The 23,752-nt window shown below is 42.6% G+C and overlaps 1 protein-coding gene and 1 long non-coding RNA gene across 5 annotated transcripts in view; one reads left to right on the forward strand and one right to left on the reverse strand.

Moving 5' to 3' along the window:
- TBC1D9 (TBC1 domain family member 9) overlaps positions 1-23,752 on the reverse strand; it is a 38,546-nt gene that overhangs the window by 12,736 nt on the left and 2,058 nt on the right. For 3 of the 4 annotated variants that reach the window (XM_069978635.1, XM_069978636.1, XM_069978634.1), the window contains exons 2-11: positions 15,628-15,738; positions 13,863-13,981; positions 12,566-12,794; positions 11,753-12,014; positions 9,539-9,746; positions 6,900-7,106; positions 5,193-5,363; positions 3,876-4,026; positions 3,005-3,219; positions 151-268 (exon numbers count right to left, since the gene is read on the reverse strand). In XM_069978635.1, coding sequence (XP_069834736.1) covers positions 151-268; positions 3,005-3,219; positions 3,876-4,026; positions 5,193-5,363; positions 6,900-7,106; positions 9,539-9,746; positions 11,753-12,014; positions 12,566-12,794; positions 13,863-13,981; positions 15,628-15,738 — 1,791 coding nt within the window. The remainder of the gene's footprint in view (positions 1-150; positions 269-3,004; positions 3,220-3,875; positions 4,027-5,192; positions 5,364-6,899; positions 7,107-9,538; positions 9,747-11,752; positions 12,015-12,565; positions 12,795-13,862; positions 13,982-15,627; positions 15,739-23,752) is intronic. The other variant, XM_069978637.1, reaches the window with a different exon arrangement.
- On the forward strand, positions 17-22,631 carry LOC138797881 (uncharacterized). The gene is made up of 3 exons (XR_011364010.1): positions 17-251; positions 12,582-12,803; positions 22,591-22,631. It is a non-coding gene; the product is annotated as an uncharacterized lncRNA (long non-coding RNA).

The following is a 23,752-nucleotide window of genomic DNA, read 5'->3' on the forward strand; positions in this document are numbered from 1 at the left end:
GATAAATCTCCCCCATGGTCCATGCTTACTGACGTGGGCCGCATATACTAAAATCAGCAGAAGTTTTCGCTTCAATGCGGTAACATTTCAGGATCCATTATAGATAATAGCGATCACCAGAAAGTGCACAGTAACAGACACAACACCCACCAACAACCCTTGTATTGTAGTAGTCGGGCAGCATACGTTCACAGAGAGCCACCAGCAACCAGAAGGCTTCTTCTTCCTTGGCGTACAGAAGTAGTACTGAGGTAACAATATTCATGGCCTACAAAAAAGTAAAAAAAAAATTATAAAATTATTTCTTTAAAAATATAAAACTGATATGTATTAAAGACCAAGGAGACTTTGAAGACTAGACACACAGCAGTACAGGACATGTAGTATCACACTATACTGTAGAGAGATACCAGACACACAGCAGTACAGGACATGTAGTATCACACTATACTGTAGAGAGATACCAGACACACAGCAGTGCAGGACATGTAGTATCACACTATACTGTAGAGAGATACCAGACACACAGCAGTACAGGACACGTAGTATCACACTATACTGTAGACAGGAGATACTAGACACACACAGCAGTACAGGACATGTAGTATCACACTATGCTGTAGCATGCCTCCCAAGTGTCCCTCTTTTGGAGGGACAGTCCCTACTTTTGACCCACGTCCCTCTGTCCCTCTTTGTAGATTTTTAGGTCAAAAAGAGGGACATTTAAGAGGCAAAGAGGGACAGAGGGACGTGGGTCAAAAGTAGGGACTGTCCCTCCAAAAGAGGGACACTTGGGAGGCATGCTACAGCATAGTGTGATACTACATGTCCTGTACTGCTGTGTGTGTCTAGTATCTCCTGTCTACAGTATAGTGTGATACTACATGTCCTGTACTGCTGTGTGTCTGGTATCTCCTCTGTAGATTTTTAGGTCAAAAAGAGGGACATTTAAGAGGCAGAGGAGATACCAGACACACAGCAGTACAGGACATGTAGTATCACACTATACTGTAGAGGAGATACCAGACACACAGCAGTACAGGACATGTAGTATCACACTATGCTGTAGCATGCCTCCCAAGTGTCCCTCTTTTGGAGGGACAGTCCCTACTTTTGACCCACGTCCCTCTGTCCCTCTTTGCCTCTTAAATGTCCCTCTTTTTGATCTAAAAATCTACAGTTTGTTGCTGTACAGGACATGTAGTTTTACACTATACTGTAGAGGAGATACTAGACACACACACAGCAGTGCAGGACATGTAGTATCACATTATACTATAGAGAGGAGATACTACATGTCCTGTACTGCTCTGTGTCTAGTATCTCCTCTCTACAGTATAGTGTGATACTACATGTCCTGTAATGCTGTGTGTGTCTGGTATCTCTCTACAGTATAGTGTGATACTACATGTCCTTTACTGCTGTGTGTGTCTAGTATCTCATCTCTGCTAGACACACACAGCAGTACAGGACATGTAGTATCACACTATACTGTACAGAGGAGATACTAGACAATCTGTGCACTTCAGTAATTCAGGTATCTTACCAGTGAAATGGCCACTTTGATTGGTTGTATCATGTAACCATTCACATGTCACAAATCCTCACTGTCGGTAGCATTGTATGTGGGGTCTGGTTGTAACCTGAGGGACCACTGTACTTTACTAATTTTAAAGGGGTTATCCAGTGTAAAAAAAAAAAAAAAAAAAAAAAAAAAAAAAAAAAAAGCATGGCCACTTTTCTCCAGAGACAGCAGCGCTCTTGTCTCCAGGTCAGCTCTCCTACCGATCGGTGACTGATGGTCTATCCTATGGATAAGCCTATCGGTCTATTCTGCCCAGAAAAATCCTTTAATATAAAACTAATTTGTAGACTGAAGTCGTCCCACATATGCAACTGGGTCACAGACTATTGTTTGCAGAAGGATTTTGCTATAGTCATCGAAAAGTGAACCATAGAGGAAACCAGAAAACCGTATAAACTGCTGACTGTTCCACCCCGACACCCACAGAAGACTCTTAGGACAAAGCTTCTATATACGACTATGGCAAGAGAGGGTGGAAACAATTACTGACATACAGTATGACAACAGAAAAGGACACCGACAAGAACGCCTGACGTTACAACAATGCGTGCTATTCTGCAGGCAGTTTTAGGCTATGTTCACACACAGTATTTTTGCTCAGTATCTTTCAACTAAAATCAGGAATAGATTGAAGACACAGAAAGGTTATGTTCACACACTGTTGAAATTGAGCGGACGGCCCTCATTTAATGGCAAATAATTACTGTTAGTTTAAAACAATGGCCGTTATTTTTAAATACCATTAATTAAAGGGTACTACAGTGAAAAATGTTTTCTTACAAATCAACTGGTGTCAGAAAGTTATATAGATCTGTAATTAACTTCTATTTAAAAATCTCCAGTCTTTCAGTACTTATCAGCTGCTGTATGTCCTGCAGGAAGTGGTGTATTCTTTCCAGTCTTACACAGTGCTCTGTCCATATCAGGAACTGTCCAGAGCAGGAGAAAATCCCCACAGAAAACCTCTCCTGCTCTGGACAGTTGCTGACATGGACAGAGGTGGCAGCAGAGAGCACTGTGTCAGACTGGAGAGAATACACCACTTCCCGCAGGACATACAGCAGCTGGTAAGTACTGGAAGACTGGAGATTTTAACTAAAAGTAAATTACAAATCTATATAACTTTCTGAAACCAGATGATTTGAAAGAAAAAGATTTTCGCCGGAGAACCCCTTTAAGTGTCAAACAACGGCCGCTATTGCATTGAAAGTTGCATCGTAATCAATGCACAACAGCTGGAAATAATTGAAATGTCAAATCATTTAAACAGCCGTTGTTCAATACATTGTGTAAACAACGGCAGTTGTTTGGATTGACTTCAATGTAAAACATTTCTCTATGAAAACAACGGCCATTCTTGCCATAAAATGTACATTGTGTGAACATAGCCTGACAGTGTATAGTCCTATTAGAACGTACCTGACAGTATCCAATGTTTGGGTTTCTGAAGGCATAGGCTGTGAGGACCCTCCTCAAGGCCGAAATACCAATTTCATTCTGGAAAGCCGGATGCTCCGGGAGGGAACGGTGCAGATCTCTCTCTATCTCCTCCGTTGCGAGGCTGTACTGACCCATAGACTTCTCCACCAGCTCCTCATAATAACCTGGATGTGTTGCCATTTCATTTATAGCCCCTGATTACATTATAAACAGGTTGTCAGAGAAGTAGTAGTATGATATTAGAGGGAAGGTGTCACCTAGATTTTCTTTTACTGATAAGAGTCAGATAATAAAACTTGTTCTTTTATTCTAATCTGTTTCCATTTTCTGACTGTATTTTTTTTTATTTCACTTTTTGTACATTGTTATGGGGGCGGCCATTTTGCCTGAGCTGTTTTTAACAGCATTTAGTGACATGCTTTACAGCAAGACTCATGGACATAGACAACAATAGAAAGACTCTGTCCCCTTGAGATGAATGTGAGACATTACTGAGCGCGCTCTGTGACCTGTGAAGAGGTCATTCCACAGGGAGCTGCTATTGTCTCCTCTATCTACTGGTGTCACATGATGCTGCAATGCTGTACAGATCACTTTACAGCAGCCTCCTCTTATCACCACAGACAAAACAGGAAGTCTGAGCTTAGTTTTAGCCCCAGTGGTGAGAATGAGAACTGCAATAGATAATAGATAATAATATAGATAGAAAAATGGAAAATTAGAAAAAATTTTTACCAAAACTTCTAAAAAATATGTTTAATACAAAAACAAACAATAAGTAATTTTCTGATGATACAATCCCTTTAAGTAATCCAGCACAGATCAAGCCTGCACAATGCCGACCACTCACCAGAGAACAGCAGCCACAGCTCTCCCCTCATGCTCTCCGGGATCCCTTTCAGGACCAGATCTTTTGTCTTCAGTGTCCGGTACATACAGATTCCTTGCCCGTAATCTGCAAAGTGGATCTTCCAAGCTTGTTCCTTAAGAAACTCTTTGGCCTTTAAAGACAAAATAAAATGATCGCAGCTTAATTTTACAAACTTTGAAGGATATTGAAAAAATCTGTTTCACAAACCCTGATAGAACCTTAAAGGGGTACACTAGAGGAAAATCTTTCAGTACTTCCAGTCCAGTATCAGCTGCTGTATGTCCTGCAGGATATGGTGTATTCTCTCCAGTCCGACACAGTGCTCTCTGCTGCCACCTCTGTCCATGTCAGGAACTGTCCAGAGCAGCAGCAAATCCCCATAGAAAACCTCTCCTGCTTTCCAGACTTTTACAAATACAGCAGCTGATAAGTACTGGAAGACTTGATCTCTGACACCAGTCGATTGCAAAGTATTTTTTTGTGAACAACCCCTTTAAGATGCACCCAAATGGACTGAACTTGCTTTGTCTGCCTCTTCAGCGTCACGCTATGTGCTCAGATTATAACGGTATAAAAGTGTGGAACAGTCTTGCGTCATATCTTCGGCTGGGTTCACACTGCTTTTTTTTATCCAGGTTTGCAAAAAATGGATGAAAAACTGATGCATTTGTGTGCATCCGTTTTGATCCGATTTTCCATTGTCTTTCATTGTGAAAAAGAAGGGATGCTTTTTTTTTTTTATAACATATACAAAAACGTGGTCGACCACGTGTACGCTAGAAGAAAAAAAAAACAGACGCATTTTTATTTTTATTTTTTTTTTATAATGAAAGTCGGTGTAAAAATGCATCAAAATAGATGCACTCAGATGTATCAGTTTTTCATTTTTCATCCATTTTTTGCAAAAACGGTTGAAAAAACAAAACAAAAAACAAACAAACATAGTGTGAACCCAACCTTACCTTTTCTGTCTTTTATGTCTAAAACATTGAGCAGCTTAATGCCACAGGATAGATACATTCTGTGTAAGAAACTGCTGAGAATGAGATTCCTAATCTGTAAACAAACACAAAACTGATCCTTATTCAGTCACTATTGCCGCCGCCGCCGCCGTCGTCTTTCAGCAGGAAACCATTAACGGACTCATTTCCCTCAGATATCAATGGTCGGAGTGAGAACCAGAGCCTCAACAAACCGAGCGATGTAACTGATGTGACAAAGCTGCTGCTGGATGACCTTCTGCACCCTCCTATTGTCCTCCACATTTTTGCTGTGTCAGTCCCGGCCGCTTCTTACCAATTTGGGGTTGAATTCCTCCGGTGACCTCCTACGATACATGGTCATTAAAGTCTGTGTGGCCGTTGGGGCGCTGTTTCCATTGAGGTTTACGTGACGGTCCCCATCTGCTTCTACTCTTAGTCTATGATGGGGACTGCAGGAGACAAAACCAGTGGCCCGGGAGTCAACCTGCAAAAAACGAACAGCCGCATATTACAGTACGTATACACATGTACAGCCCCGGCGGTGTCCCAGCAATGTCATCATAGGATTATAGAAGGGAATGAGGTTACAGCAAAAATATATATACTGCCTTCCATATACTCCCCTCCATATACTGCCCTTCATATACTGTGATAAATATACTGCCCTTCATATACTGTCCTTCATATACTGTGCTCCATATACTGCCCTTCATATACTGCCCTTCATATACTGCCCTCCATATACTGCCCTTCACATACTGTGATAAATATACTGCCCTTCATATACTGTGCTCCATATACTGCCCTTCATATACTGTGCTCCATATGCTGCCCTTCATGTACTGTGCTCCATATGCTTCCCTTCATATACTGTGCTCCATATACTGCCCTTCATATACTGTGCTCCATATACTGCCCTTCATATACTGTGCTCCATATACTGCCCTTCATATACTGTGCTCCATATATTGCCCTTCATATACTGTGCTCCATATACTGCCCTTCATATACTGTGCTCCATATACTGCCCTTCATATACTGTGCTCCATATACTGCCCTTCATATACTGCCCTCCATATACTGCCCTCCATATACTGTGATAAATATACTGCCCTTCATATACTGTGCTCCATATACTGCCCTTCATATACTGTGCTCCATATACTCCCCTCCATATACTGCACTTCACATTGTGTGCTCCATATACTGCCCTCCATATACTGCCCTTCATATACTGTGATAAATATACTGCCCTTCATATACTGTGCTCCATATACCGCCCTCCATATACTGCCCTCCATATACCGCCCTTCATATACTGCCCTCCATATACCGCCTTCCATATACTGCCCTCCATATTCCGCCCTCCATATTGTGTGCTCCATATACCGCCCTCCATATTGTGTGCTCCATATACCGCCCTCCATATACTGCCCTCCATATTGTGTGCTCCATAATATACCGCCCTCCATATTGTGTGCTCCATATACCGCCCTCCATATACTGCCCTCCATATTGTGTGCTCCATATACCGCCCTCCATATTGTGTGCTCCATATACCGCCCTCCATATACTGCCCTCCATATACCTCCCTCCATATTGTGTGCTCCATATACCGCCCTCCATATACTGCCCTCCATATTGTGTGCTCCATATACTGCCCTCCATATCGTGTGCTCCATATACTGCCTTCCATATACCGCCCTCCATATTGTGTGCTCCATATACCGCCCTCCATATACTGCCCTCCATATACCTCCCTCCATATTGTGTGCTCCATATACCGCCCTCCATATACTGCCCTCCATATTGTGTGCTCCATATACCGCCCTCCATATCGTGTGCTCCATATACTGCCTTCCATATACCACCCTCCATATACCGCCCTCCATATCGTGTGCTCCATATACTGCCCTCCACATACCGCCCTCCACATACCGCCCTCCACATACCGCCCTCCACATACCGCCCAGGACTAGTAATGTGAGCAGGAGTGGGTCTGCGGGTCACTGTACTGTACCTCCTCCTCTGCGCTGCTGTCACTTCCAGAAATATCCTTCTCATAGTACATTTTCAGGGTCGTCTGCTGCAGGAAATCCGATATTCTCTGCACAAGAAAGTCTCTGTCCTTCAGATTGGCAAAGAGGAAGGTCATCCTGTTCTTGGTGCTGATAGACAGCGGGCGGGGCAGGACGCTGGAGCTGTCCGCCTTCTCTACAATGGTGACCTGCACAAAGGCAAAACATTCATTTACTCCACAAAGGGGATAGAGCTGCCAGCAGCAACGTGCAGCACAATGGAGGAGGATATGCACCAGCCTCTTGTATGGTTTACAGCATTCACCCCAAAAATTCCAGCCTTCCAGTACTCATCAGCTGCCGTATGTCCTGCAGGAAGTGGTGTATTCTCTCCAGTCTAACACAGTGCTCTCTGCTGCCACCTCTGTCCGTGTCAGGAACTGTCCAGAGCAGAAGAGGTTTTCTATGGGGATTTGCTGCTGCTCTGGACAGTTCCTGACACTGACAGAGGTGGCAGCAGAGAGCACTGTGTCAGACTGGAGAGAATACACCACTTCCTGCAGGACATACAGCAGCTGATAAGTACTTGAGATTTTTAAATAGAAGTAAATTGCTAAATTATATAACTTTCTGACGCCAGTTGATTTGAAAGAAAAGATTTTCACCGGATAACCCCTTTAAAAGGATAAGTTGAGCGAAAATTTTTATTAAAATATTGTGTTGCCCCGCAAAAGTTATCCAATATACACTTATTATGGGAAATGCTTATAAAGAGCTTTTTTTCCCTGCACTAACTACTGCATCAAGACTTCACTTCCTGGATAACACGGTGATGTCACTTCCTGGATAACACGGTGATGTCACTTCCTGGATAACACGGTGATGTCACTTCCTGGATAACACGGTGATGTCACTTCCTGGATAACACGGTGATGTCACTTCCTGGATAACACGGTGATGTCACTTCCTGGATAACATGGTGATGTCACTTCCTGGATAACATGGTGATGTCATGACCCGACTCCCAGAGCTGTGCGGGCTGTGGCTGCAGGAGAGGATGATGGCAGGGACACTTGGCATCCTCCTGCCATCATCCTCTCCAGCAGCCATAGCCCGCACAGCTCTGGGAGACGGGTCATGACATCACCATGTTATCCAGGAAGTGACATCACCATGTTATCCAGGAAGTGACATCACCGTGTTATCCAGGAAGTGACATCACCATGTTATCCAGGAAGTGAAGCCTTGATGCAGTAGTAAGTGCAGGGAAAAAGCACTTTATAAGCATTTCCCGTAATAAGTGTATACTGGGGATTTGTATAACTTTTGGGGGGGCAATACAATACTTTAATAAAAATTTTCACTGGACTTCTCCTTTAATGGGAATGTGCAAGACTTCTCAGGCAGTTACAAGAGTTATACCGCAATGAGGGATATATTCTACTTTACCTCCAGGCTGCTATGAACACGGTATCATGGCTATCGGAGGCCGTGTCATCTCATTGTGTGATTTATCTATGAATTACACTTCTCTATTCATCTACCATATTAACATTTCCCTACAAGATCAGTGACATGGAGGCTCGGAGGCCGCGGATTCCCAGTCATTGCACTTCTTATATTAATAGAATGAGATCAGGCGGATGGTGAAACCGACCAGAAACCTCGAATGACAACTGGATTAAATGGGCTGGAAAATGCAGCCGCCATATTACTGATTTGTGAACACACAGACACACAGTAAGCCGATCCTTATACAGATATACATGGAGGCCGGTCCTCCTTATACAGATATACATGGAGGCCGATCCTCATTATACAGATATACATGGAGGCCGATCCTCATTATACAGATATACATGGAGGCCGATCCTCATTATACAGATATACATGGAGGCCGATCCTCATTATACAGATATACATGGAGGCCGGTCCTCCTTATACAGATATACATGGAGGCCGGTCCTCCTTATACAGATATACATGGAGGCCGGTCCTCCTTATACAGATATACATGGAGGCCGGTCCTCCTTATACAGATATACATGGAGGCCGATCCTCATTATACAGATATACATGGAGGCCGGTCCTCCTTATACAGATATACATGGAGGCCATTTCTTAGAGGCTGGTCCTTAATATACAGATAAAAATGGAGGCCGATCCTCATTATACAGATATACATGGAGGCCGGTCCTCATTATACAGATATACATGGAGGCCATTTCTTAGAGGCTGGTCCTTATTATACAGATAAAAATGGAGGCCGATCCTCATTATACAGATATACATGGAGACCATGTCTTAGAGGCCGGTCCTCCTTATACAGATATACATGGAGGTCAGTCCTCCTTATACAGATATCCATTTCTTAGAGGCCAATCTTCATTATACAGATACAGATGGAGGCCATTTCTTAGAGGCCGGTCCTCATTATACAGATATACATGGAGGCCGGTCATCATTATACAGATATACATGGAGGCCGGTCATCATTATACAGATATACATGGAGGCCGGTCATCATTATACAGATATATATGGAGGCCGGTCATCATTATACAGATATATATGGAGGCCATTTCTTAGAGGCCGGTCCTCCTTAGCGGATAGATGGAACGAGCACCCTAGGATCACCAACCTCTCGCAGCGGGATGATCAGACTGCACAGATTCTCCTCTTTACTAGTGAAGCAGATATAGTTGGTGGAAACAAACATTTGCCCGGCGATGTGTCTTTTACTGAAGGGCGTCCACAAGGTGCAGTCCGTATGTCCATCCAACTTTTCATCCTTCGGAAGACGGAAAAGAGCGCGATACCGCTCACTCTTGGCTCGAGCATCTAAATCTCTACAAAATAAAACGTGGTATGAACGACCCTACACAGGGTTTACTAAGAGTAACAATATCCACAGAGCTGCTACCACGGGAGAACAGGCCACGTTTCCTACTTCCAAGCATACTGCGCCCTGCAAAACCTTCCCTGTCCATCTTAGCTCCAAAAAATCCCTCAAAAAACTAACTCTGACCTGTCAATGATCTCCACAACCCTAACTGTTCTCTTACCTATATGGTCTCTGGGGACCTGTTCTCATGCCATTCATTTAACCCCTTAAGGACTGGGTCAATTGTCACTTTTGCATTTTCGTTTTTTCCTCCTCGCCTTCTGAGACCCACAACTATTTTATTTTTCCACCTACAGGGCCATGTGAGGGCTTGTTTTTTTCAGGTGCACTTGTAATGGCGTCTTTCAATCTGCCATAAAATGACGGAACCCCCAAAATATCATTTATGGGGTGAATTTGGGTCAAAAAATGCGATTCCGCGGGGGTTCCATGTTTACGTAATGCACTTTAAAATAAAACTGGCATTTTTCTTTATTCTATAGGTCGGTCTGAACACAGCCATATGCAGGTTTACTCATGTTTTTTTTTTTTTTTACAAATAGGTATATATAAAATGGCCGTATTGTGACACTTCTAGTGCTTTAATTTTTTTCACCTATGGGGTCGTATGGAACATAATTTTTTGCACCATTTTCTATTAGTAACATTTTTTTTCTACATCAGACGTATTGATTACTTTATACATTTTTTTATTACATAAAATGTAATTTAGAAAAAGCAATCTCTGCGTTTTTTTACCGCTTTTTGTTTACGCCATTCACCATGCGGGAATAATATTGTCTTATTTTAATAGATCGGACGATTGCGCACTTTACAGTATATAATATGTTAATTAACTTTATTATTTTTATGTTATTAGTTTTATGTATAAAATGGAAAGGGGGGGGTGATTTTCACTTTTATTGGGGGAGGGGCTTTGGGGCATTTTTTAAAACTTTTATTGATATTTTTTTAACTTTTTAAAGTCCCCTTACGGGACTTTTACATTAATACATTAGATTTCTCACACTGATCAATGCTATGCCATAGCATGGCAGGGATCAGTGTTATCTGCGATCTTCTGAGAGAGCCTGCCTGTGGCCTGTGGCAGACTCGATCAGAAGATCAGACTGCACGGAGGTAAGAAGTATACTCCGGCAGTCAGGCAGTGCGATCGGGACCAGCGTGTCTGCGGGGGTACTGATCGGTAAGTGACAGGAGATACACTTAAACGTCGCAATCACGGCATTTAAAGGGTTAATGGCAGGCTGACGCACGATCGCGCTGGCCTGTCATTAACGGTGGTGGCCCGGATGCTCATTGCAGCTGGTCCCCACCTAGTAGGAAGCGAGCTCAGCTCCTGAGCTCGCTTCATAGCGCGGCCCCCTGGCGGGGCATGCATTTACTCCCCTTTGCGTTAAGGCCCAGCCTGCGGGGGCATAAATGTACACCCCTTGTCGTTAAGGGGTTAAAGAGGTATTCCACTCAAACAAAACTTTTGATATGTTGCTGCCCATGGTGAGACTGGTTCTGCTTTCTGCTGAAGACACAAAAATCTGTATGTGAGCTTTTCTCTTTGTCTCCCCCTCCCCCCCCCCCTCTTCTGAGACGGCTGATGTAAACAAGTTCTGACTGGCTGTATCTGCAACATTAGATTCTTGTAGATTCTTTATAATGCTGGGAGGATTAATCACAATGAGTTCATTAGCAACTTGATCTCAGATTAACCCTCCCAGCATTACAAAGAAGCTACAATGTTGCAGATAAAGCCTGCCAGGGACTTGTTTACATCAGCCGTCTCAGAAGGGAGGAGGGGGAGACGGAGAGAAAAGCTCACACACAGTATCTACTTCCTGAATAGCAAGGTTTAAAACTACTAGACAGGGTACTCTGATCGGACAAACTCGAGAGTAGAATCTTCTATGATCGAAGCTTCTGAATCCTTCCAAAAATCTTTATATTCCCCCTCACCTCTTTAAGGCAGACACTTTTTTGGGAGACTTCTTCTTTAACTTGGGTAGCGATCGATCCTGCTCGAAGCCTTCATTGTCCAGCAGTTGTCTCATGGCGATGTTGGCCAGCTGCTCCATCAGTTTGAAAGTCTCAGAGATGTTAAGGAACACGGAGAAGTAGTGTTCACTGGAGCGAGTGCTGACTTTTATCGCGTCTGGGAGAAGCAACGTCGCCGTCTTTTCCAGCTGCGTTATGTCAACCCACCGGACCACCAGCTTGGCTGAGAAAATACAGATGATGATTAAGAAGAGAACATTGTTAGACGTCTACTGCACAAACAGAAAAATATTTAGTTATAAACAGCCTAAAAGCCCAGATCTGCTCCTATCTGCATTAAAGGGGTACTCTGACGGGGGTGGGGGGGGGACTTGATCTTTTAGATCAAGTTATATAGTCTTGCAATTTACTTCTATTTAAAAATCTCAAGTCTTCCAGTACTTATTAGCTGCTGTATGTCCTGCAAGAAGTGGTGTATCCTCTCCAGTCTGACACAGTGCTCTCTGCTGCCACCTCTGTCCATGTCAGGAACTGTCCAGAGCAGCAGGAAATCCCCATAGAAAACCTCTTCTGCTTTAGGTGCCCCTTTAGAAATGTGAGTGTACAATGTGGGTTAGTTTTTCTGTTACAATAGCTAAAGCTTTGGCTGTCCAGGCATGATGGGAGTTGTAGTTTTGCAACAACTGGCGAGCCTGAGTTTGACACCTGTGTCCTAGGAGGAGAATCTTCTATGTGTGTTGTATGTGAAAGCCAACCTTCCATCTGTTACATTACCTTCTTTCCCCAGTAGGAAGGAATAGAAGCTGAGGTGGTTGATGCTGAGATACATCCATCCTTGCCGCGGCACTCTGCCCTTCCAGTAACTGCAGGAATAGTAATTGACCAACTTCTCTTCTTCCGGCATGCCAAATAGTTTGTGGAACTTCACTATGGCCTCCTTAAACTTATCCGTATCGTCATCTTCTTTAACACCGTTGATCTTATTATATTCTGCAATGATACCCTGGAGGAGGTAAGGGAACAGACTACAGTCACACTGATTGTAACCTGACTTTAAAGGGGTTCTCCAGCATTAGAAAAACATGGCCACTTTCTTCCAAAGACAGCACCACCCTTGTCTCCAGTTTGGGTGCAGGTTTTGCAATTCAGTGCCATTGAAGTGAATGGAGCCAAATTGCAAACCGCACCTGACCTGGAGACAAGAGCGGTGCTGTCTCTGGAAGAAAGTGGCCATGATTTCATGTCTTTCTAACACTGGATAACCCCTTTAAGACTATTTTCCCACTGTGTATAAACACTGACCACTGTTTGACATGTTCCTGCGGCCGATAGTACCATATGGTCTGCAGGGACATCATTCTATTTTATTTGGATTGTGGGCACATTTGGATGTAGCCTGCAATCCAATTAACCATTGAACCATTAGAATGGTCATACATAGTGTGAACAGTGTCGGCCGTTGTTCCCCATAGAGTTCAATGCAGTGCATTATTTTAAGGCAAGAATGGCCATTGTTTTAATCACCAATGGCCATTCTTGTCTTAAAGTGTCACTGTAGTTTAATTTTTTTTTTTGCAGAAATCAATAGTACAGGCGATTTTAAAAAACTTTGTAATTAGGTTTATTAGGCAAATCTGCCATTATCTGCATTCATAAAGACTTTCCCCAGCCCCCCTCCCTCTCTCTCTCATTCACTGCTCATTATCAGGAAATCTCCACTCTTTTATATCAGTCGGGCCCGGTGTAACCTATAGAGAGGAGAGGGGGGAGGAGGGAGATTAGTTGCCAGCAGAGAACAAAGGATTACACAGTGGGAGCTGTGTGAAAGCCGGTATTCAGAGGTCAGAGAGGTCAGTGCTGACTTCAGAGGAGATAGCCCTGTGATATAGCTGTAAATTAACTCTTTGTTGTCCTGTTTTGGTGCCTCATCTCCCTCCACCCCTCCCCTCTCTATAGAGAACAATGAAGACTGAGATCTTCAAATGTAAACAACAGTGACACTTTAAAAAATACTCGGTGTGAACACAGCCTAAAAGCGGTATTCCGGGGAGATAAAAACAGGTTTCATTACCTGGATTTTTCCTCTGACGAATGTAGTGATGTCATTTTCATTTTCAAAAATAGAAAGTGTCTGGAGGAGATTGACTTCCAGCCATTCCCAGTGCTCGGTGACCTCCCTCCTGGAGCCTCCTGGACACAAGAGAAGTACAATGACCAGGGGTTTATCACCTCCATCAACACTAATGGAAGCATGAAACACGGCCATCATAGTGATCACCCAATAGTGTACAGTAACGTCCACATGTCGTGATTCTAGTAACATTTGTCAGGAAAATGATCACACTCACTTAGCTCTGTAGTCAGTAATGTTTGTTATTGACTCCTACTCAATTTTTCTGGAGGTATTTTTAGGTTCAGCAGTTTTTGAAGGGTCTACTACCTTTGCGGAGGATAGGCTGGGGTCTTGTGGAGCCACTGCAGGCAGCTGGGGGTAATGTGGTTTTAAAGGGTCACTGTCAAAAATCTTTTTTCTTGAAAATCCACTGGTTTCAGAAAGTTATATAGATTTGTAAATTAATTCTATTAAAAAAAATCTCCAGCCTTCCCATACTTATCAGCTGCTGTATGTCCTGCAGGCAGTGGTGTATTCTCTCCAGTCTGACACAGCGCTCTCTGCTGCCACTTCTGTCCGTGTCAGGAACTGTCCAGAGCAGGAGAGGTTTTCTATGGGGATTTGCTACAACTCTGGACAGTTCCTGACATGGACAGAGGTGGCAGCAGAGAGCACTGTGTCAGACTGGAGAGAATACACCACTGCCTGCAGTGCATACAGCAGCTGATAAGTACTGGAAGACTGGAGATTTTTAAATAGAAGAAGTAAATTACACATTTATATAACTTTCAGAAACCAGTTGATTTGAAGGAAAAAGATTTTCCTAGGAGTACCCCTTCAAAGTGGATTCAATAATAATTGATATGCTGGCCACACACCATACACATACACACACACTTTATATGGGGATTATACACACATTTTGATATTTCTATTTTATTTTTCAAAGTTTTAGCAAAAAACGGATAAAAAAAAAAAAAAACGGATTGCAAAAACGCAGTGTGAACCTAGACTTCACACTATGTTGTGCAGACTTTTTTTTTCTTTCATCCGTCTTGGCAAACAACGGATGGAAAAACCGATGCTTTTTTGCAAATCTGTTTTGATTCGTTTTTCCATTGACCATGATAAAATAAAAAAAATGGATCAAAAACGGATGCTTTTTATTTTGCGTACACGAAAACAACGGCAACCACGTTTTGAGCCTCTTTTTTTTTTTTACAATGAAAGTCAATGGAATAATGGATCATAACAGATGCAAACAGATTGCATCCGTTTTTCTGTTTGTTTTTTTTGCAAAAATGGATTGAAAAAAAAAAAAAAAAAAAAAGGGACTGCAAAACCACAGCGTGAACCCGGCCTTGCACATTTTACTGCTACAATAATAGGTGGTAATGTAATCCATAATGTTCATTGTTGTTAGACTTAATCCTGGGGGAGATTTATCAGACATGGTGTAAAGTGAGACTGGCTCAGTTGCCCCTAGCGACCAATCAGATTCCACCTTTCATTTTCCAAAGAGTCTGTGGGGAATGAAAGGTGGAATCTGATTGGTTGCTAGGGGCGACTGAGCCAGTCTCACTATACACCATGTTTTCATAGAATGGTGTGACCGCGTACATAGGTACGGATAAATATAATAGACGCTGGTTAGCAAAATAAAAGAACCCCCCTTATAACCACTAAAAATGATTCTCAACATGCAACATGCCAAGCTCCTTACCGCAAGCAATGGTCCAGTAGGTAGGAGAATCCGGCGTCTGGTACAGAATACGGTAAGGGGCGACCCTGGCGCTGGAATCCAATACAACATCCAGGGTCCCAACCAACAAACCTGCAAAATAAACCGGCCAGAAAGCGATGATATAACATGAGTGATAGGCAGTCACTATAATATTATCTCATATCATTCAATAGTTCTTCACAACAATATAAATTTTAGGTTTTAGGTGTTTGTACACATTTAGGTTTTCACATGATCAGGTTTTCTTTTGCTGTTTTGATTTGAAATCTTTTTTTCACATCAACTGGCTACAGAATGTTATATAGACTTGTACTTTACTTTACTATATAGTCTTCCAGTATTTTTCAGCTGCTGTATGTCCTGAAGGAAGTGGTGTATACTTTCTAGTCTGACACAGTGCTCTCTGCTGCCACCTCTGTCCATGTCAGGAACTGTCCAGAGCAGCAGCAAATCCCCATAGAAAACCTCTCCTGCTCTCCAGACGGTAATGAATACACTACTTCCTGCAGGATAAACAGCAGATGATAAGTACAAGAGTTTTTATTTTAAATAAAGTAAATTACAAATCTCTGGCACTTTCTGGTACCAGTTGGTTTGAAAAAAAAACAACATTTTTTGTTAACTACCCCTTTAAGAATATATAACAATTGACTTGAGGAAGAATTATGGAAGGTCCTGAGTACAGTCCTGGCGCCGAGTCAGCAGGACTCATTCACTGCCAGGCAACCGGGAAGATCATGAATTGCTTCATTAGAAAATATGAGCTAAGCAGAGAAGCCAAGTCTTCAAGGTCATGCCAGTAACGCACAAGGTCTGTGGTCAAGTGGTGGCACATTAATGGACACAATCAATAACAGGATCTTATATTAACGTTCAGTAGACAGAAGGGTAGGTATACATATATCCATTAAACAGGTATGCCCACTTCCAGAAGATATCCCCTACCCACAGGAGAGAGCGTATACCAAGCAGTCCGACCGCCGGGATAATAATCAGGACAATTGCATGTTTGCCAATCTACAGCACGAGACGTTCCCCATGTACACAGTATTGTGCAATCTCAGAATACACCGTTATTCGTAACATTACTGGCGTGTCACTTGTCACTTCTGTCACTTCCCATTTATACCAGGAAAAATAAAACCTTTCAAGTTTTTGGACAATCTGTTGTTCACAGTTATTTACACACTGTTTTATCACTTTGAACCCTACTATGGGCTTTTTCTGTTCACTTACTTTATTAGCCTATGTTCACACACAGGATTTTGCACCCAAAACCAGGAGTGGATTGGAAACACAGAAAGGCTCTGTTCACACACTGTTAAAATTGAGTGGATGGACGCCATTTAATGGCAAATAATTGTTTTTATTTTAAAACAATGGCCATTATTTGCCACCAAATGACGGCCATTCACTCAATTTCAACAGTGTCTTAACATAGCCTTTCTGTGTTTCCAATCTACTTGTGGTTTTGGTTGAAAATACTGAGCAAAAATACTGCGTGTGAACATAACCATAAACAGAAGTTGTAGAATTTCTTCCCCCCTGCTGATCTGCTCTTGTTGCTTCAGGCAGCGGTCACTGCAGGGTATCCAGTGTCCATCCAAGTAATGACCTGAACACGCCAGGTCCGTCAGTTCTAGCACATTAAGGGGAGTCCTCAGGGCCTCCATCTGTTATCTGCCATTACACAATCTTTTTAAAGCATATTTACACAAGCAGTTTAACCAGACACAAGGATTTGATAGAACAATAGAATTTGCCTTCTATCCAATTGTCTCCAGGTGTGTTGTTTAAAGGGGTACTCCAGTTGGTGCAAGAAAAAGTTTAAAAGATCTGTTATTTACTTCTATTTAAAAAAAAAAATCTCCAGTCTTCCAGTACTTATCAGCTGCTGTGTGTCCTGCAGGAAGTGGTGTATTCTTTCCAGTCTGACACAGCGCTCTCTGCTGCCACCTCTGTCCATGTCAGGAACTGTCCAGAGCAGGAGGTGTTTTCTATGGGGATTTGCTGCTGCTCTGGACAGTTCCTGACATGGACAGAGGTGGCAGCAGAGAGCACTGTGTCGGACTGGAGAGAATACACCATTTTATGCAGCACATTCAGAAGCTGATAAGTACTGGAAGACTGGAGATTTTTACATAGACGTAAAACTACAAGTCTATATAACTTTTTGAAACCGGTTGATCTGAAAGAAAAAGATTTTCGCCGGAGTACCCCCTTAAGTGTATATTCAACAGCAGGCAAGTCAGGAAAAGGGACAGTCAGTAACAGAGTAACATTGACACCCTGTGGTTTGTTTGGGGCCCATCAGTTGATCAGAAGCCGTCTATGGCAGTCAGTAGTCTGGGATAGGGTAATGTTGCGTTTACACGTAACGATTATCGTGCGAATTTGCGTGATAACGATCGAATTTGAACAATAATCGTACGTGTAAACGCAGCGAACGATCAAACGACGAGCGAGAAATCGTTCATTTTGATCTTTAAACATGTTCTCAAATCATCGATCATTCGCAAAAAATTCGCAGATCGTTCCGTGTGAACAGTCGTTTGCCGATTTAACCAATAGGCTTAAGGGATCGCAAAACGAATTTTCCGTACAATATTTCGTACCGTCTAAACGCTGATCGTTATGAAAAAAAATCGTTACTCCAACATCGTTAATTGTACAATCGGGCCAATTATCGTTTCGTGTAAAAAGTCATTAGACTATGCACTGTGATAAGAGTTCTGAGCAGGAGGTTATAGTGCGGCCCTATGGTGCACCGCAAATTCTCCCTTCAATTAGAGGGAACTATTCTAATAACAATAGGAAACTATGTAAAAACCATTGTGAAATATTTTCGGACGCCCTTGGCAAAGGGTTCCATCCGGACCTCAGAAAAGCTCAGATAAAGGGCCCTATTCCACTGGACGATTATCGTTCAGATTATCGTTAAATCGTTCGAATCTAAACGATAATCGTTTGGTTGAAATGCAGTTAACGATTAACGACCGAACGAGAAATCGTTGATCGCTTTAAAAGACCTGGACCTATTTTTATCGTTGCTCGTTCGCAAATCGTTCGCGTTGAATAAGACATCGTTCGGTCGTTCGCAATAGATACGAATGCAATAGCGAATAAATAGCGAAGAAAAAAACGATCGCAATTACGATCATAAGTAACGATTATCGTTCAATGGAAATGAGTGAACGTTTTCAGGTCTTTCGCAATAGTGGTCGTTTGAGATCGTTAAGCGTTAATGATATGCAAACGATAATCGTTTGGTGGAATAGGGCCCAAAACCCCTGGCCTCTTGTAATACTCTTCATTTGAGACAAATTAGGAACAAGAACTTTGTATGAGTAGTTATTATGGGGAAAAGTTACAGATAAACACAATGGGGGTGATTTATCAAAGAGCATAAACTGCCCACAGCAACCAATCACAGCGCAGCTTTCATTTTACCACTGCTGAAAGCCGCTTTGTGATTGGCTGCTGTGGGTATTTTGCACCAGTCTAAATTTTACACCCTTTGATAAATCTGGGCCAAAGCCTTGGTCATTCCTGCCAGATCAAACACAGGGGGAGATTTATCAAACATGGTGTAAAGTAAAACTGGCTCAGTCGCCCCCGGCAACCAATCAGATTCCACCTTTCATTTTCCAAAGAGTCTGTGAGGAATGAGAGGTGGAATCTGATTGGTTGCTAGGGGCAACTGAGCCAGTTTCACTTTACACCATGTTTGATAAATCTCCCCCATAGGGCTCACAGATCTCGGACATGGGGTGGTCGTGTCTACTTTGTGTGAGGTCAGTGTAATGTACAGGAAGATAATGGAAATCCCACAGATGATCATCGCCCTGTCCTCCTGAAGACAAATCACCTCCAGAGATGTTTTACAGAAAATAAAAAAACCCTCTCCCCATTGATAACACATGCACACATTGCCGAGTGAAGGGGAAGGGGGGCAGAATGGCTGTGGGATACACAAGTATCTGAACTACAACTATGGACCCTCAGAGATCAGCCCCTATGTTTCCAACTAAACATGGTATTGTACATCTAACTAGTCTTGTTATATAGCTGCCTTCAGGAGACTGGACCTGGATACAGTAAGTATAGCTGTTATATAGCTGCCTTCAGGAGACTGGACCTGGATACAGTAAGTATAGCTGTTATATAGCTGCCTTCAGGAGACTGGACCTGGATAATCAAGTATAGTTGTTATATAGCAGCCTTCAGGAGACTGGACCTGGATACAGTAAGTATAGCTGTTATATAGCTGCCTTCAGGAGACTGGACCTGGATATAGTAAGTATACCTGTTATATAGCTGCCTTATGGAGACTGGACCTGGATACAGTAAGTATAGCTGTTATATAGCTGCCTTATGGAGACTGGACCTGGATACAGTAAGTATAGCTATTATATAGCTGCCTTCAGGAGACTGGACCTGGATACAGTAAGTATAGCTGTTATATAGCCGCCTTCAGGAGACTGGACCTGGATACAGTAAGTATAGCTGTTGTATAGCAGCCTTCAGGAGACTGGACCTGGATACAATAGGTATAGCTGGTATATAGCTGCCTTCAGGAGACTGGACCTGGATACAGTAAGTACAGCTGTTATATATCTGCCTTCAGGAGACTGGACCTGGATACAGTAAGTATAGCTGTTATATAGCTGCCTTCAGGAGACTGGACCTGGATACACTAAGTATAGCTGGTATATAGCCGCCTTCAGGAGACTGGACCTGGATACAGCAAGTATACCTGTTATATAGCTGCCTTATGGAGACTGGACCTGGATACAGTAAGTATAGTTGTTATATAGCTGCCTTCAGGAGACTGAACCTGGATACAGTAAGTATAGCTGCCTTCAGGAGACTGGACCTGGATACAGTAAGTATAGCTGTTATATAGCTGCCTTCAGGAGACTGGACCTGGATACAGTAAGTATAGCTGTTATATAGCTGCCTTCAGGAGACTGGACCTGGATACGGTAAGTATAGCTGTTATATAGCTGCCTTCAAGACACTGGACCTGGATTTCTGGTAAGTATAGCTTTGTTTTATAGCAGAATAACAAAAAAAAATAATAATGAATATTGAAAACTTGCTTTATCTCACATCTACTGATTTAGCCTTTTAAATTTATAACAGGAACACTTTAAGTAAGTTCAACTTATCGCACATCTACAGGTCACAGATGTGGTTAGAATAAAATTCCAGATGATGCAGATATTTACCACCAACCAGCAACCTGTGCAGGCAACCGACGTCTACATGGGCCAAAGGGAACTTCACTTTCTGTGTTCAGTGCATAGATAGACAGGAGAGACAGCACCTGATAGACGCCGCTCTCATTTATGAGGTCAGTGGGTTTCAGAAATGGTGTCTGGCATTTTACCAAATCTCTCGGCATGCCGTGTTATTTTGTACAGCAAGTAATCTGTGATGAAATCTCCTAACAGAAACTCCAACCCAGATACCAAGGAAACCTTCAGCAAGTCCCAGAAGTGTCCGTCTACTACAGGCCGACGAGGTGAAAAAGCCAAGATGGATAACATTGTCACACGCCATGACGCTACCGCAGCACCTTCCTCTCTAGAGTCTGCTGACCTCTTAGGCGACATTCATGCTTCAATATATTTTCAAGGATGAAATTCTTGATCAGCATTTTTTTTCTCTCCAAAATCCGCAAAATATCTTCCGTACTGCGTCCGTATTGTGCGGATCCGCAAATACGGCACACAACACGGATCAGCCAGCAGGAGCTTAAATGGTGAGGTCACAGAATTGCAGATGGTTTGAATCAGAAGATATTCTATTGTTTATGTAAGTTTCAGGTTAAACAGATTTTAAAGAATTTTAGTACGTTTTTGTAACTTCCCGTTTTTCTGTGTATACGCCCTTAGCCGCGCCGTTCTCATAAGCAGAAGAACAGTGACAGGTGACACCAGTATACAGAACACTCCGTGACCTCCTCCCTGTACAATGACCTCTATAAAAACCATTTTCATTCATATGAATGGGACAGGTCCTGTCTATTGTAACCTATGCTCTCTGTAGAGCATCTCTCTAAACGCTGTTAAAGGGGCACCCCAGCAAAAATCTTTTTCTTTCAAATCAACTGGTTTCAGAAAGTTATATAGATTTGTAATTTACTTTTATTTTAAAAATCTCCAGTCTTCCAGTACTTATCAGCTGCTGCTTGTCCTGCAGGAAGTGGTGTATTCTCTCCAGTCTGACACAGTGCTCTCTGCTGCCACCTCTGTCCATGTCAGGAACTGTCCAGAGCAGGAGAGGTTTTCTATGAGGATTTGCTACTGCTCTGCACAGTTCCTGACATGGACAGAGGTGGCAGCAGAGAGCACTGTGTCAGACTTGAGAGAATACACCACTTCCTGCAGGACATACAGCAGCTGATAAGTACTGGAAGACTGGAGATTTTTAAATAGAAGTTAATTACAAATCTATATAACTATCCGAAAACAGTTGATTTGAAACAAAAAAGATTTTTCGCTGGGGTGCCCCTTTAACAGCATTTAAAGAGATGCATTACAGGGTACCCCTTCAAAATAGCTCCGGTAAAATGGCAGCCCACATAATGATGTTCCAAAAAAAAATACAAAGTAAAAACAAACCTGTTTCAGTATCTGATCAATAACAAACAATCTAGATCTTACATTCCCTTTCAGCACAACCAGCCGAGCTCCTCAATTTCAAACACTACAATGGATCTCTGATAAGCCATGGAGAGTCTATATCATGCCTGTCCGGGCATGATGGGAATGGAGGGCCAAAGGTTCCCCACCCCTGGTCTATATTGTATACAAAACTGTGACACTCAATTTTTTGTTGGAATATCTGAATATTTTAAGATACTTTCTTGCTTAAATTAAAACATATACAGCAATAAAAAAAATGTTAATAACATAAATTGTTTGATCTCTCTAGCAGGTTTACAGGAATATCTAGTGGCAAGAAAAAAAAAAAAAAAAAAACAGCACACGCAAGAGTCTTCTTACTAAAGCAGCTGGCTAGTCCTGGGTGTAACATGACCCGTCTCCCACCTTACACGCCCTGGAAGAGACAATTGTCAAAACAAGAATGACTAGAACAACAAAGACACCGCAGGGAGCGCTTCTATCTTCAGACAACAGCGACCCCGGCCTGTTACCAGCTGTAGGGTCACTTTACGCAAAGACCTGCTATGCAGGGGTTGTTTACAAAAAAAAAAAAGGTTTGTTCAAATGAACTGGTGCCAGAAAGTGCCAGAGAATTGTAATTTACTCCTATTAAAAAAATCTCTTCCAGTACTTATCAGCTGCTGTATGTCCCGCAGGAAGTGGTGTATTCTCTCCAGTCTGGAGAGCAGGAGAAGTTTTCTGTGGGGATTCGCTGCTGCTCTGGACAATTCCTGACATGGACAGAGGTGGCGGCAGAGAGCACTGTGTCAGACTGGAGAGAATACACCACTTCCTGCAGGACATACAGCAGCTGATAAGTACTGGAAGATCAGAGATTTAAATTACAAATCTCTGGCACCTGTTGATTTAAAAAAAAAGTTTTTTTTTTTGTTTAAACACAAGTTGATGAAATTGATCATTTCTACCATACAGAACTAGTCCGGTAAATTTTAGCAGCAAACAATTTTAGGTTGGCCGTGTTTGAACTTTTTCCCCCAATAGTTGCTGGTATTTGAGTATACACAGGGCACTGGCACTGCTGGCCTGGTCATTTGTTTGGTGAAGCTAATGGATGTGTGCAGGAGTGGACTGTACCTTATGCATCACTTTCAGCACTATATACAGCAGCTACAGCTGACCAGTCACACATGTGCACTCAGTTTGAGCCTGTACTAGCCAGGTGATTACTGGTGACCAGTGATCAGCAGCAGTGACTGTTACTGGTGACCAGTGATCAGCAGTGACTGTTACTTGTGACCAGTTATCAGCAGTGACTGTTACTTGTGACCAGTGATCAGCAGTGACTGTTACTTGTGACCAGTGATCAGCAGTGACTGTTACTTGTGACCAGTGATCAGCAGTGACTGTTACTAGTGATCAGTGATCAGCAGCAGTGACTGTTACTAGTGACCAGTGATCAGCAGTGACTG

Source organism: Dendropsophus ebraccatus, chromosome 7 (assembly GCF_027789765.1).
Source record: "Dendropsophus ebraccatus isolate aDenEbr1 chromosome 7, aDenEbr1.pat, whole genome shotgun sequence".
NCBI lineage: Eukaryota > Metazoa > Chordata > Amphibia > Anura > Hylidae > Dendropsophus > Dendropsophus ebraccatus.